The sequence below is a fragment of the Cryptomeria japonica genome, unplaced genomic scaffold (genome assembly GCF_030272615.1).
Source record: "Cryptomeria japonica unplaced genomic scaffold, Sugi_1.0 HiC_scaffold_373, whole genome shotgun sequence".
NCBI classification, from domain to species: domain Eukaryota; kingdom Viridiplantae; phylum Streptophyta; class Pinopsida; order Cupressales; family Cupressaceae; genus Cryptomeria; species Cryptomeria japonica.
The window spans coordinates 99,791-115,872 of record NW_026729194.1 but is presented as its reverse complement, the minus strand read 5'-3'; the positions used below and the strand labels follow the sequence as shown (position 1 = coordinate 115,872).

At 33.9% G+C, this 16,082-nt stretch overlaps 1 protein-coding gene across 1 annotated transcript; it reads right to left on the bottom strand.

Annotated features, from left to right (window-relative positions):
- Window positions 1-13,583: 13,583 nt before the first annotated feature.
- On the bottom strand, window positions 13,584-15,881 carry LOC131871131 ((R)-mandelonitrile lyase-like). Its single transcript, XM_059215924.1, has 4 exons — window positions 15,746-15,881; window positions 14,962-15,612; window positions 13,812-14,622; window positions 13,584-13,726 (listed from the first exon to the last, which is right to left on the bottom strand). The coding sequence occupies exons 1-4, from the start codon at window positions 15,834-15,836 to the stop codon at window positions 13,675-13,677; spliced, it is 1,605 nt and encodes a 534-aa protein (XP_059071907.1). The 5' UTR covers window positions 15,837-15,881; the 3' UTR covers window positions 13,584-13,674.
- Between the last annotated feature and the right edge of the window lie 201 nt (window positions 15,882-16,082).

Genomic DNA, 16,082 nt, shown 5'->3' with positions numbered 1-16,082 from the left:
TAAAGTAGTATATAATGATGCTCCTACAACTTTGATTGATGATTGTAATACTGTTATAGTGTTTCAACTATGTGTGACTATTTCAGTGAACAATCTGTCATACTCTTTTAGTCTAGTACAAGGTGGATATACCTTAGATGATTATTTGATTTATATAATAGTATTTTTGGATGTACATCCTCATTATATGTCATGCTCTTAGAAGACAAGGTGATCTAAAGTTGAAGATGTTCTTACCTACATTCATATTTAGGTAGTCTTGATAAGTGGCATGGAGGAATGTGTTGCATTCCTGATGTAGAGAAGGGTTTAGATATATATTCCTGATGTACTGCATAGTAGTGGTAAAGGTTTCTTCAGATGAATATTAAACTATAATCCACATTTTAATGCAGTACTCTTCTAGTTTAATCTTTTGATCTCATTGTATTTGAATGAACCTACGTATCTTACCCTGAAAAATTGATCTTTAGTTGAGCAAGTCCTCTTAGGGAAAATGAGATCCTTCGTAGTTAGCCTAAACATTGTAAATAATTTCATATATATATAGTGAGTGTTATTCTCACCATGGTATTTTCCTCTTTGGGTTTTTCAAGTAAAAATCTTGGTGTTATATATTTTTGTCTTTGTGATTTCAATTATTTACATTCATGGATATGGTAGATATAATGAATGATAAATCTGATAAGTTTTAAGTGTAAGTTGATCTCCCCCCTCTCAACATCCGATAGTGTTCAACAACTTATAATAAATGTGAATGTTTTATTCTATCATTTTTAATAAAATATTGGAGTCTAATAATTCATTTCAATAAATTCTAAAGTAGAAAATAGTATTTGTTTACTTTCTATTTCTTTGAAGTAATTATATATATATATCTTTGCATTAATATTATCATCAAAGTTTTCCCTCATTTTTTCTTTGTTTTGTAATTTTATAAATTAATATATATTAAACAACAATTGAATATAAACATTATATGAAAAGTAAATTATTAGAAATTAAGTCATTCTATTTGATGTTAATAACAAATAAACAACATAAGTTTGTAACATTTTATTATAAAAATATTTGAAAATGGTCTAATATTCACAAATGTTCATCCGCTCTTGAAGGATAAGAATTCCTGCATACCTACATATATGCAACTAATAAAATGTTAATAATATTATAATTTAAATTATTTTAACATAATATAATATAAAAGGAAAAAAAAATGCCTTCCAAGCATCATGGTAGTGGCTTGTGGATTTGTCCCAGGGCTATCCTTGAAAATTGAATTATCCACAACCCTTAGACCATCAACACCTTTCACTTGAAATGTTTTGTCAATCACGTGATTAACTTCACACCCTCCATGGTAATGCCAAAGTGTTCGTACAGTATCTTTGCAAAAAAATTCCAAGGCATCTTTATCCAGTATATTTTGTGGCAATTTTGACCCTATGAATTGAAGCCCACTATTAAATGCAAATTCTTGGATAGAAGTTGTCATGGTAATATTTCACAATACCTTCATAGCAAGAATACATTCTTGTACATCAAATGGATGAGAAAAGTAATTATATCTTACAAATGGATTATCTTTGGGATTTTTTCTACTAAGTCGAAGCTCACCCCTTGATAAGGGAAATGTCACCTTGCTGAAGATAGCTCCTATATATTGATCATCTATAGAGTTTTGTTGCTGAAAATAGCTACCACCCCAAATGTAGACATGGGAATTGTCTATTATACCCACTACTTGTGGTGTTTCAAATTCAAGTGCCTTAGCGGATTTCAAAATGATTCTTGTACATGGGGGATCTTGAATCATTTTCCCTACCGAGTTTAGATCTAACAATACAGTAATAAAAGAAGTTGAGGGCTACCCATAATTCTCGCTGATAAAATTACTTCACTCCATTGTCACAAATAGTTGATAAATACCTGATATAAGAGATTATCGATACTACTCATCAACTCAACACCATTAGCCTTCAATATTCCTGCAACATTGTTTTATAGACAAATAGTTGACAAATAGTTGATAAACACCACAAGTAGTGGGTATAATAGACAATTCCCATGTCTACATTTGGGGTGGTAGCTATTTTCAGCAACAAACCTCTATAGATGATAAATATATAGGAGCTATCTTCAGCAAGGTGTCATTTCCCTTATCAAGGGGTGAGCTTCGACTTAGTAGCAAAAATCCCAAAGATAATCCATTTGTAAGATATAATTACTTTTCTCATCCATTTGATTTTTTTTCATTCTTTAACTAATGTACCTTTATCTCACATCTTTCTAGATCTTGCATTGTAAATGCCACATGCTGCACTCCACTAACATGAATTCCTAGAATGTCTATCAACAAAGGAATAAATGATCTCACGACGAAATGTAGGAAAATTTGAAATTAAATAAATATATTTTTAAAATTATTGAATAAGAAAATATATTTTTTAATTATTAAAATAAAATTGTGTGAGTGAAAATGTGTGAATGAAACTAAACCTATTTAACAATCTAAGTACATAAAATCCATTCAAACACTCAAGACAAGGACAATTAAGAAGAAAAAATTAGATAAACAACCTAATAGAAATTAAAATGAAGACTCTAGATTTATCCTTTGATTTGATGGTCCCTTGATTTGATATGTGCTTGCTGAATGGTAGATATCCGACAATGGTCCATGATAGTGAATGAAAGGTGTAAAGTAAGAAATATGTAATTCAAAATGCTCTGCTAAATGGATGTGGATGAGTAAAAGATGAGAAAATATTTATGCAATATGAAGTTATAAAAATGGAAATGGATGAACAATTATGCATTATGGAGGTATAAAAATGAAAAGTGGATGAACAAGGAAGGGAAATGGGAGGTTTAAATAGTCTAAAGGGAGAGATGGAGAGGGATGAGAGGAAGACAACTGTCCTTGAGAAGGGCAAGTGTCTTGCCTTCATTTCTCCCCATTTGAGATGGATGTTTTTGAAATTTTTATCCTTTCATTTAAATGATATAAGAATGGAATATTTTTGAGGTATTTTCATGTCATTTTTTGTGTAATTTTTTTTTTAAAATGACGACATTGTTTTTCTTTTATTGGCTTATGGATATTCCTTTTGCCTTCCTCCATTTCTATTTTTTTAAGGGCTGTTTTTTGAGATATGTTTGGAAAACTCATTAAATGAATTAATTTCCCTTTTGCATCTATAATTATTGTTTATGGAGGGTTTTTCGAGTATAATTTGGTCCTATATGGTTCTATTATTGTTTCCCTTCAGTTTCATAAAATTGTGATGTGTTTCATGAGGTTAGGGGGTGATTTGAGCACTCAGAAATAAAATAATTTGTTTATGAGACTTGAATTTTTAGTTTATGATGTTGTTTAAAGAATGTATATGGATCTATTTTCTTTATGTAATAAAGGTTACTGATGTCTTGTGAGGTCTTTTATGACCTCTTGATGCTTTCAGATGTTTTTTGGATGGATTCAACATGGAATGTGTACCTAAAAATGGACTTGGATTGGATTACTTGTATATGTGATGTTGTTATTATTCATGCGTATATATGGACTATTATGAATCATATTTTGATGCATTTTGATGTTGTACACCTAAGTCACTTGTATAGAACATTTAGTTAAGTACAATGTTCTACCATTGTGAGTTTGCTTGTAAGTCCCTAAAATGGCCCTTGTCTAAATTGTATCCTTGAGTTCCCTTGTATGTTAACCCTTGGGTATAGGTAGTTTCCCTCCTTTGGCTCCCTATTTTTTTGAGGGCCTTATGTCTATCTCATAGTATGGGGGGTGGGACTTCTAGTTCCACATGGTCGGGTGGTTGCCTATCTCCATCGGGTATCCATGTTCCTGTTCATACTGGATAATCTTAAAAGGACCAAGGTGAGTAAGAATGTATTCAAGGAACATAATTGCAATTCATATTGAACATCAAATGGTGGTTGTTGAAGAAAAGTTGTACTTGAGTGAGATGAGGAGGTAGTAGCTACTAGATAATCTTAAAAGGACCAAGGTGAGTAAATATGAATTCAAATATGGCTCCTAGATTACTTTTTGAGCTTTCATGTTTATGAATGAACTTCAATAAAAACATAATTGTGTTTAGGGAAGTTCATCTCCTACTGAAGTACAAATCAAAGAAAACATTAGAGGGTTCAAAATAGATAACAAGGCATACAATAGAATATTCTCTAGCAGGTTAAAACAAAAATGATAGAATGCAAAAGGTACAGAGATTTCCTTCATTTGTGGTTTGGAAATACAAAGATGCATTCACATTTCTAGTAAGTAGGGACAACTTTAATATTCTCACAGTAGAACCTAAAATAATATGGATTTTGAGCTTCCTTATGAAGTTTATGAAGAAGAAGTTTAGTTTTGTTTTAGTGGAATAAATTGAAGAAAGGTTAGGAGAAGAGAAAATTGAGAAAGGACATGATAAAAGAATGGATAAACTATTTAAGGATGTTTTTTTGCAGAGAGTTTTTGAGGAATTTGATTAAAGAAGGATAAGATTTGTGTCTATCCTACCATTGGTAATATTGAGTTTTCCTAGAACCCCTATTAAGACTATGCCAATTGAGAAGAAGACCTCTAAAAAGAAACAAAAGGCTACAAGAGAGAGATGATCTAGAACCTAAAGTTAAAGTGATGAAGGAGCATCCCTATTCGATGAGCAATCTTGCATCAACCAAAAATATTTCCTTTCAATTTTGTTCTTATTTAGTTCTTTGTGCAGTTTTTTGTGGTCTTACTGGTTGGTACCATGAGTCGCTTGTTCTTCATGGAAGATCTTATTTTTTAGTTTGTATATGGTTTCATGTGCTTGATTCAATATTTTCAGTTTATTTGGGTTCTTTTCCAGTCAGATATCACTTCCACTTGAGTGTTTCTGGGTCTTGAGATAGTTCTTGTGCTTACCAGTTGGTTTTCCTTCCTTATCGACATGATTTTTGGCATGTCGATTGATCTTGGGCCTTGTTCGATGTTCTTTGGCATGTGGTCAACCTTCCTGCTGAACCACATCACTTGGTTGTTATTTTCCAGAAAGATTTACCTAATTCTTAGGGCTGACCTAATTACATGTTTCATTTTCCTATATTGGTGAATGTTTCATGTTTTGACGAGTATAAATATGATGTTATGTATCATTTGTTGGGGGCAGAGTAATTAAAACTTAGAATAAGGATTGAGATTCACATGTTGTGATCTAGTTGATTCTTAGAGTCTCGGTTGGATTGTATCTAGCTTCAATCCTACATGTAACTGGTTAATTACTGAATGTTCTTTGATGATAATATGATGATAACTGGATGATTGCCAGAAACTCTAAGGCTTTATATAATCTATTTATGTGAAATTGTAATGTTTTCTTGCTGCTTTCGTTGTGTCTCTCTTGTTGCATAAGCCGATTGACTCTTTTGAGGGTTTTTTCTAGTTTTTGAGGCATTTGGTTAAAGAAGGATAAGATTTGTGTCTATCCTACCATTGGTAATATTGGGTTTGCCTAGAACCCCTATTAGGACTATGACAATTAAGAAGAAGACCTCTAAAAAGAAACAAAAGGCTACAAGAGAGAGATGATCAAGAACCTAAGTTAAAGTGATGTAGGAGCATCCCTGGCCGATGAGCAATCTTGCATCAACCAAAAATATTTCCTTTCAATTTTGTTCTAATTTAGTTCTTTCTACAGTTTTCTGTGTTCTTACCAGTTGGTACCGAGAGTTGCTTGTTCTTTGTGGCAGATCTTATTTTTCATTTTCTAGATGGTTTCATGTGCTTGATTCAATATTTTTTAGTTTATTTGGGTTCTTTTCCAGTCAGAATTCACTTTCGATGGAGTGTTTATGGTTTCTCATATAGTTCTTGTGGTTACCGGTTGGTTTTCCTTCATTACCGACGTGATTTTTGGCATGTGGCTCGATCTTGGGCCTTGTTTGAGGTTCTTTGGCATGTGGCCAACCTTCCTGCTAAACCACATCACTTGGTTGTTATTTTCTTGAAAGATTTACCTAATTCTTAGGGCCGACCTAATTACATGTTTCATTTTCCTATATTGGTGAATGTTTTATGTTCTTGTGAGCATAAATATGATGTTATGTATCATTTGTAGGGGGAAGAGAAAGTAGAACTTAGAATAATGATTGATATTTGCATGTTGTGATATGGTTGATTCTTAGAGTCCTGGTTGGATTGTATCTGGCTTGAAGTCTGCATGTAACCAATTAATTACAAAATGTTCTTTGATGACAATATAATGATACACAAATGATTTCCAGAAGATCTAATGCTTTAAATGATCTATTTATGTGAAATTATTATATTTTCTTGCTGCTTTCATTGTGTCTCTATTGTTGCATAGGTCGGTTGACTCTTTTGATGATTTTTAATAGTTATGGCTACACCAAGTGGTATCAGAGCTGGTTATGGACTGGCTAGTGGAAGAATTGTTTATAAACATTGACAGATTCCTTGAGGTGGATAGATTGCCGATTGGAGGCAGGTTGTGTGTGTGTTCAATAGATCATCGAGGGGAGGCAATTGAAACCGATAGTTATATTGCTGAGTTGAGGTAGTTCACCAGAGTGGATGGAAGAAGAGATGCCGACGAGGAGGATGAACTCCCAAAGTGTAGAGAATATTATGGAAGACTTCAAGATTGAAGTAACGAATAAGATCTCAAATGCTTTGGATGGTTTGCAGAGAAACCCTGATTTTGAGGATGAATGTGAGGAAGTTGCTCAAGAGCTTGAGGAAGCTGAAGGATCGGAAGATGAAAGAGAGGAAAGATTCCTAAGAGCATTGGAACAAGCAAGTAAAGTTCATAAAGTTGAGGTTTCCAAAATTTTCACAACACTGACCCCGGAGGATCTGATCAATTTGATCAGAGAGTTGGAGGAATACTTTGAGTTTGAGGATGTGAAGGACCCACAAAGAGTCCAATTGGAACATACCAATTTGAAAGGGCATGCTACCTTGTGGTGGAAACAATTGCAGAAAGAGAGTGTGGAGAATCATGATTTAAAGATCACTCGGGGGAGACAGATGGTTGCAAGATTGAGATCGGGAGACTATGAATTGGAATTGTTCAAGAAGTTGCAGAACTTGAAACAGAGAAACATGATTGTGAAGCAATACACTTAGGAATTATACAAGGTTGTGATCATATTTGGACATAGAGAGAGGGCTAGGCAAAAGGTGGTGAGGTACATGAATGGACTTGCTTTGAACATTCAATATGAGATGAGTATGTGGAAGGTTTCCATAGTTGAAGAAGCTAACCAGTATTCTTTGAAGGCTAAGGAGAAGGTGAGAAGAAGACAACCGAATAAGGAAAAGGAGAAGTTCAAGATGACTCATAGTATCAAGACACCAATTAAAGAAGAGGAGTTAAAACCTAAGCGGAGTAAAGAACTAGAACAAAAGACACCAAGGAAAGGTATCAACAGTACCTGTAGATAATTTCCTGGCAAATGTTTCAAGTGTGGAGAAACTGGACATAGATTCTAAAAATGTAAGCAAGGAATGTCAATAAGTTTTGTGGCAAGTGAGGAACCAGGTGGTACTGGATCTGACTTTCCACCAGACCAAGGAGAATCTATTATGTTCAGAAGAAAGGATATCGAATCTACTCAGAGGAAGAGTCTTTTCCGGACTGTATGCGAATTAGGTGGTAAGTGTTGCAAGGTCATTGTATATAGTGGGAGTACTGATAATTTAGTATCTTAGAAGATGGTTGTGAAGCTTGGATTGAAGAGGCTTAAGCATCCTTGTCCTTATGAGGTGAGTTGGCTAGAAGATGATCAAGAGATAGAGATAAAGGAGAAGTGTTTGGTGAGTTTAAACATTAGGACTTTTAGAGATGAATTTTAATGTGATATTGTATCTATGAGTGTCTGTCATGTCTTGTTCGGAAAGCCTTAGCATTACGATAGAGGAGCTATTCATGAATGTAGAAGAATCCTAGTTACTCTTGAAAATGATGGCCATAAGTTCACATTGATTTCTTTTAAGGAGAAAGAGATGGAGGTGAATAATCTTAGTCCTGAGAAAAGTTGCAGTACTGAGAAACTGGTAGGAGAGGGTATACCAAAAGGTTTGAAAGAACTGGTTGTAGAGGTCATGCTGAAGATTTTAAAGAAAGATCTGGTAGAACCAGTTGCATTAATTATATCAGAGGGTGACATAAGTTTGCAGAAGCATTTGACATTTGAACCCAATAGACAGATGGACCCGAGTGACAAAGAGTTGACGATGACAAACTAGATAAAGTATTATGGTAGAACCAAATCAGAGTTGCAAAAGCTAACCCAACGTGGAGATCTGAAGAAAAGAAACATAAACCAATGGAATCAGAGGTTAGAGAAGCTGGTTGAGGCACTGAAAGAGTTAGAGAAGAGGTTCACAGATAAAAAACATATTTGGATCATAAATTAGCATCGGATGTTCATTCCAAATATTTTTATATGGTCATGAGTTGCATCTCGTGGAACATCTTTTTTCACATGGGTTGTCTGATGGAGGAGCATCATCGGTCGATGAGCAATCTTGCACCAACCAAAAATATTTCCTTTTAGTTTTATTCGTATTTAGTTATGTAGTGTCAGGAAATTACGACCCTAGCAAATGTCAACCATAACAGGGTCCTCATGCATGTGATTCAAATCCCTAAGCCTGATCACAAACTGGAGAATTTCTTGATGCCTGAAAACAACATCTTGCTTCCCCTCCGCACTGACTAGACTATATCCTCTCTTGCATAAAAGGTTAGGATAGGGGTGTTACACCCCTATCCCCTACTCCATTTTGGGGAAGGACCCTTTTTAAATTTGATTTGGAGGTTTCACATTGAACAGGAAGACTCCCCTAATGTCTGTCTACAAAGAAAAACTGGTCAATCAGCCCTAATTGACAAGCATTTAAGTTGCATCTCCCCTCCCATTTGACATAAGATCAAGAAGCATAACATAGATACATGAGATCGTGCATTCAAGCATTCCTTTCCAGCATTGAGCATTCTCAACTCTCCATTCAAGGCTAGGTGTTGCATTCAAGTCAAGGATTCAACCATTGAAGAGGAGATTCATTCTAATATTAAATTCCACACAAGAAAAACTATCTACATTCTATCTACAACCTACCTTGAGTTGATTTAGATTACAGTCTTTCATTTATATTTACTTGCAAGTACTTTCTTTCATCATTTGGTTAATTCAAAAATTGGGGTTTGACTTGAAGGCAACCCCTCAATCCCAACAACTTTCCCCCTCTTTTCTATGTGTAGGTGGCAGGTGCATAGTTGTACTTTCATATTTGGGCTCCATTTGTAGAAGCAAAAAAACTCTTTCCATTTTGCAGATTTTTCAGAGGACCATGTACATTCCCGCCACGATCCAAGCAAATTTTTCCCAAATTCATAGGGTGAGTTTGTTTCGACAGATTATTGCCAGATCCAGGTGCACAACCTCATTATATTCTTCTATCTTGAGTTATAATCAGATCTTTGTCACTTTTACACTTGATCATTAGTACACAATTCAATGAATTCAAATCTCAATATCAGAAGAGTGGATTCCCTTACCATCACTCAGAATTGTATCTCTTTCTATAGAGGTTGAATCTTGTGTATTTTCCTACCTCTTCCAATGTAATCCAGAAAATGTGTTTGAAGAGAAATCTGAAGTGAAAATTTTGCCTCTCCTTAGATGGAAGAAAAGCTTTCCTCTAGATCTCCATTATTCATCATTTTCCCAACATCACAAGTTATTTGTGCTATTTTCTATGTTCTTACAAGTTGGTACCAGTAGTTGCTTGTTCTTCGTGGTGGATCTTATTTTTGGTTTCCATATGGTTTCATGTTCTTGATTATATATTTTGAGTTCATTTGGGTTCTTTTCTAGTCAGATATTGATTGACTATTTATGGGTTCTAAGACAGTTCTTGTGCTTATCAGTTGGCTTTCCTTCATTAGCGAGGTGATTGTTAGCATGTGGATCCATCTTGGGTCTTGTCCGATGTTCTTTGGCATGTGGCTGACCTTCTTGCTGAACCACATCACTTGGTTGTTATTTTCCAAAGAGATTTACCTAATACTTAGGGCCGACCTACTTACATGTTTCATTTTCCTGTATTGGTGAATGTAATCGTATGAGGCCAACCCGGATGTGTTCCGGTGGCTATAAATATGATGTTATGTATCATTTGTAGGGGGCAGAGAAAGTAGAACCTAGAATAAGGATTGAGATTCACATGTTGTGATTCACTTGATTCTTAGAGTCTTGGCTGGATTATTGTGGCTCTATTGCTACATAAGTCAGTTGACTCTATTGAGTGCTTTTACCAGTTATGATTGCACCATAAAGAATTTGAGTGAATCTCAAAAGATGATGCATAGAAAGATAAAATTATGATTAGAATAAAGACAAAGCAAATGGTGATTGAAGAAGAAGAAGAGCATGCAATTCCTTTGGCTAACAAGAAAAGATCTATGGTTTCTCTAGGAGAGACTCCTATAGGAATGAATAAAGAAATAAAAATGAAAGTACAAAAGCTAACTAAGAGGGAAGGAAAACCCAAAGGTGGTCCAAATTATTACCCACTTGATTTGGATAGCCTTCTAAGTGGAATATGAATGCATAAATAATTGTGGTTTATAGTAAATATGTATGATGAGTCTCATCTAGTGAATAAAGAAACTATAGAAAAGGTTGTGATTAGGTACTTGATTATTTTTACAAAAATTAGTGATATTAAAGAGATACTACCCAAAAGTTTGATATAAATCTTCATAGAAAAGAGAAAGAATGTAGTAAAAAAGGAGAATAACATAAGGGCAAGTGCTATTGATAATTTTTGCTCCTACTTATTCTAGAAGCAAGAAGTAAAATTCCATAAATTCTTAGTGCAAGGTTCAAAAATAAATAAATGGTAAATCAAATTATGGGTGGATATATTGAAGACCTAAAGATAATAGTGAAACAACCAAATGATATAGTAGTTGAGGATGTAGAAGAAGTGGTGAAGATTTTGTATTCTCCAAAGGAGGATAAAAACACAAGAATTTGTAGTGGAGAAACAAGTCGCAGTATGTTTGTCCCTAAGAAGGGAATAGAGGAACACAAGATTGATGTAGGTGGTCTGGAAACTATTCTAGATATTCAAGTGAATTTTGATAAGAATTTGGTCAAAGCGCAATGAAATTTCCTAAGGAAGAAACGAAGAAAAAGAAAGATGTATAAAAAAAAAGGGAGAAGCATTAACAAATAGATGAAAATGAGAAGATAGACAGAAGAATAGACCACGCAATAGAAAAGAAGAAAGAAGAAATGATCTTGAAGGAGAAAGAAAAGACAATAAGAAGAGTGTCTATAGGTGAAGCTTCCAATATTCCCCTATTTCTTTAATTCTAGATGAAATTTCAATTGATAGATACACTAGAGGCATTATAAGTACTAGTAACAGAAGGAAAATTATATTTGAACAAATTATCATCTCTCTAAATGTTTCACTTTGGTGATGTCTTTCATCATATAGCTATAAACAAGTATTTAATTGAACTAATTGAGGATATGTTGAAGTTTCTCTAAGAGAATGTTTTTTATTCTAAATTAGATGAATCCTTAATTGGTGAAGAGAAATTGTGAACTCTATTAGAGGTTTTGTAATGATACGATTTCATTCTTGAAGCAACTACCTCAAGTGACTTAGAGAAGAGGTTGATAGAAGACGGAGTGAATAAGTGTGTGCAAAGACACACAACCATCTAAAGGACGATATTGTAGCATTTGAGTAGAGCGTAGATAGTGTGAGACAAGTATACAAGTTTTTTCACGCCCAGCTTGAATCCACAAGTAAAATTCAAAAGGATATAAAAACTCTTGAGACTCGTATTCTAGAGATATTTAAGTCTATTGATCTTAAAAAATATGAAAATGAAAATGCTAGAAAAGTAGAAAATTAGTATACAAATGTAAATCAATTGGTAGATCAGTAAGAGAATGTAAATAAATACTTTTTTCAGATAAAGGAATATTGTTGATATGCATGTCATAGGAATGGTGAAAATTTTGAAAGACTCTATCAGTATCTAAGTTTGGAAGTTGTAAAGTTGCACAACAACTCATTTTGAAGATGGGGAGCTAGCTCACAGTTTTGATAATGTGGGAGTTGATTGTAGCTTTGCTTGGGCACAATTGAAGGTTATTCATAAAGATATGATAATCCCTACCATGCAAGATGTTTAGATGAACTTTCAGTAATATATTTTTTTGATTGTGTATTTATGTAATAGTATGGGTGAAATTTTATTTTAGGTATTCTACTGTTGAAGACATCCTATAAATAGGGTGAGTTATATAGACAACACAACGTTATATATTTTTCATGTGCCCTTTGTCCTTGGTGTCAAAAGAGGAGAGATAAATGTTGGCTCAAGGTTTTCTATCAATGTCAAAGGGGGATATTGTGTTAAATATGGATTTCATGTCATCATTGATGTCAAACTTGTGGTTTGAATGATATTTTCTACATGGTGTAGTGATATATGGTTATACAGATGCTGTGCGGCTATATCTATAATGTTGATAAGCATATATAAACATTTAAAGTAGTATATAATGATGCTCCTACAACTTTGATTGATGAGTGTATATACTGGTATAGTGTTTCAACTATGTGTGACTATTTCATTGAACAATATGTCATACTCTTTAGTCTAGTACATGGTGGATATACCTTAGATGATTATTTGATTTATATAATAGTATTTTTGGATGTACATCCTTATTATATGTCATGCTCTTAGAAGACTAGGTGATCGAATGTTGAAGATGTTCTTACCTACATTCATATTTGGGTAGTCTTGAGAAGTGGCATGGAGGAATATGTTGCATTCCTAATGTAGAGAAGGGTTCAGAAATACATTCCTGATGTGCTGCATAGTAGTGGTAAAGGTTGTTTCAGATGAGTATTAAACTATAATCCGCATTTTAATGCAGTACTCTTCTAGTTGAATCTTTTGATCTCATTGTATTTGAATGAGCTTACTATCTTACCCTGAAAATTTGATCTCAGGGGCAATGAGTTGCTTTGTAGTTAGCGAAAACATTGTAATTAATCTCAAAGATATATTGTGAGTATGATTCTCACCATGGTTTTTTCCTCTTTGTGTTTTTCAAGTAAAAGTCTTGGTGTTATATATGTTTGTCTTTGTGATTTCAATTATTTACATTCATGGATATGGTAGAAATAATGAATGCTAAATCTGATCAAGTTTTAAGTGTAAGTTGATCTCCCCCCTCTCAACATCCGATAGTGTTCAACAACTTATAGTAAATGTGAATGTTTTATTCTATCATTTTTAATAAAATATAGTAGTCTAATAATTCATTTCAAAAAAATTTAGAGAAGAAAATAGTATTTTTTTAAATCCTATTTCTTTGAAGTAATTATATCTATATCTTTGCATAAATATTATCATCAAAGTTTTCCCTCATTTTTTCTTTGCTTTGTAATTTTGTAAATTAATATATATTAAACCACAATTGAATATAAACATTATATGAAAAGTAAATTATTAGAAATTAAATCATTCTATTTGATGTCAATAGCGAATAAACAACATAAGTTTGTGACATCTTATTATAAAAATATTTGAAAATGGTCTAATATTCACAAATGTTCATCCGCTCTTGAAGGATACGAATTCCTGCATACCTACACATATGCAATTAAAAAAATGTTAATAATATTATAATTTAAATTATTTTTATATAATATAATATAAAAGGACAAACAATACCTTCCAAGCATCATGATAGTGGCTTGTGGATTTGTCCCAGGGCTATCCTTGAAAATGGAATTATCCACAACCCTTAGACCATCAACACCTTTCACTTGAAATGTTCTGTCAATCACATGATTAACTTCACACCCTCCATGGTAATGCCAAAGTGTTCCTACGGTATCTTTGCAAAAAATTTCCAAGGCATCATTATCCAGTATATTTTGCGGCAATTTAGACCCTATGAATTGAATTCCAGTATTAAATGCAAATTCTTGGATTGAAGTTGTCATGGTAATATTTGACAATACCTTCATAGCAAGAATACATTCTTGTACATCAAATGGATAAGAAAAGTAATTATATCTTACAAATGGATTATCTTTGGCATTTTTGCTACTAAGTCGAAGCTCACCCCTTGATAAGGGAAATGCCACCTTGCTGAAGATAGCTCCTATATATTGATCATCTATAGAGTTTTTTTGCTGAAAATAGCTACCACCCCAAATGTAGACATGGGAATTGTCTATTATACCCACTACTTGTGGTGTTTCAAATTCAAGTGCCTTAGCGGATTTCAAAATGATTCTTGTACATGGGGGATCTTGAATCATTTTCCCTACCGAGTTTAGATCTAACAATACAGTAATGTTCAATTCATCAAGTTGTTCTAATGGGCCAATTCCACTTAATAAAAGAAGTTGAGGGCTACCTATACTTCCCGCTGATAAAATTACTTCATTCCATTTTGACAAATAGTTGATAAATACTTGATATAAGAGATTATCAACGCTAGTCATCAACTCAACACCATTAGCCTTCAATATTCCTGCAACATTGTTTTATAGACAATATTAATATTCTAATGTAACTTAAAATATTGTCATAATAGCATAGATTTAATTTAATTTTAGAAAATGGTAAAGTTGAATAAATAAAAAAAATGAAAAAATAAGAAAAATACAAACAATATAATTATATTGTTAAAACTATATGTGAAGAGAATTATTATTCTAATTAATACATTTTTAACAATATAAAATTATTATTCTTTTCAAAATATAGGTATATCTAAAACCATTAAACTGATTTGATTAATATTTAGGGAAAGAGGGGCTCACGCCAATACTGAAAAAAGGAAAGCACAAAAGTGAAAGTGCAAGCGTACCTGACGACGAGTCAAAGAGGACTCTGGTGGCTGTAGCATTCAGAAGAACCACAATGTTATCTGGATTTGCATATTGCAGAAGATCTGCAGCTGTGTGTCTCCTTCCCTCGTTGTCAAAGGTCGAAGCACTGAACTTGGTTCCCTCCAAATGATCCAGAGTATACCCATTGTAAGGAAGCACTCCAGATTCCAAAAGTGCATCCTTCACAGCAGAATTCCAACGGAAAATCTTGTCTGGTTTGAAGGCCATCAACTTCTCCACCCATTCGTACGACTCATTCACAAGTTTCTCATCCCACTCCATCTCTCGAATGAATTCTGAACTTGCCCTGCTGTAGAAACCAGCGTTAATGGCTGATCCACCTCCCAGGACTCTTCCCCTTACCGACCGCACTCCCTCCTCTGAGACAAATCCTTGCATGACATAAGGCAACTCGTTGGGATCCTCCGAAGCCTTGAATACGCCTTTATTGTCTGCAGTGTCAGGATTTCCATAAGGGGAATCTCCTCTTTCCACTAAAAGAACAGAATAGTGCTGTGACAGAGTTGCAGCGAGAGGACACCCTGCTGTGCCTCCTCCAATCACAATGTAATCATATGTTCTTGCAGCTGCCTTTTCAGCGTCAAATGTCATAAAAGGATATGGGTATTCTGCAAACGCCAAACACAAAACAACTCACATTACTATATTACATACCAAACTTAAAAAGCATTGTAATTTTTATACGCATCCTTCATATAAAACATTGAAATTTGAAATGAAATACTGAAAGAATGCACTCACCCAATTTCTGCGTTGCCACCGCTGAACAGTGGAGGTCATTATGATTTGTGAAAAGCAGCAGGCATGAAATGAGACAGAAGAGAATCTCCATACTCACTAGTTGATCTAACCCCTCGTATAGACTTGAAATTGAAATCGATCTGATTCCTCTTAAATAGTTTCACTTCTCTTAATCGTAATTTCAATTAACTCAAATTATAAATGATCACGGACACTTGAATTTTTTAATTAGATACCATGAAACTACTTTTAACGTAAGACTCCTTGAGTCGGTCACCAACCCTGGACATTCCATTTGGCTGGTATGCCATTAATTTCAACCTAAGACTACTTTTGT

Bases quoted from the DNA above. Each gene is read 5' to 3' on its own strand.
- LOC131871131 (XM_059215924.1), bottom strand. From the start codon at position 15,836: ATGGAGATTCTCTTCTGTCTCATTTCATGCCTGCTGCTTTTCACAAAT. The intron at 14,623-14,961 runs GTACGCTTGCAC...ACAATGTTGCAG, and splicing joins CCTCTTTGACTCGTCGTCAG to GAATATTGAAGGCTAATGGT. The intron at 13,727-13,811 runs GTATTGTTTGTC...GCATATGTGTAG, and splicing joins ACTATCATGATGCTTGGAAG to GTATGCAGGAATTCGTATCC.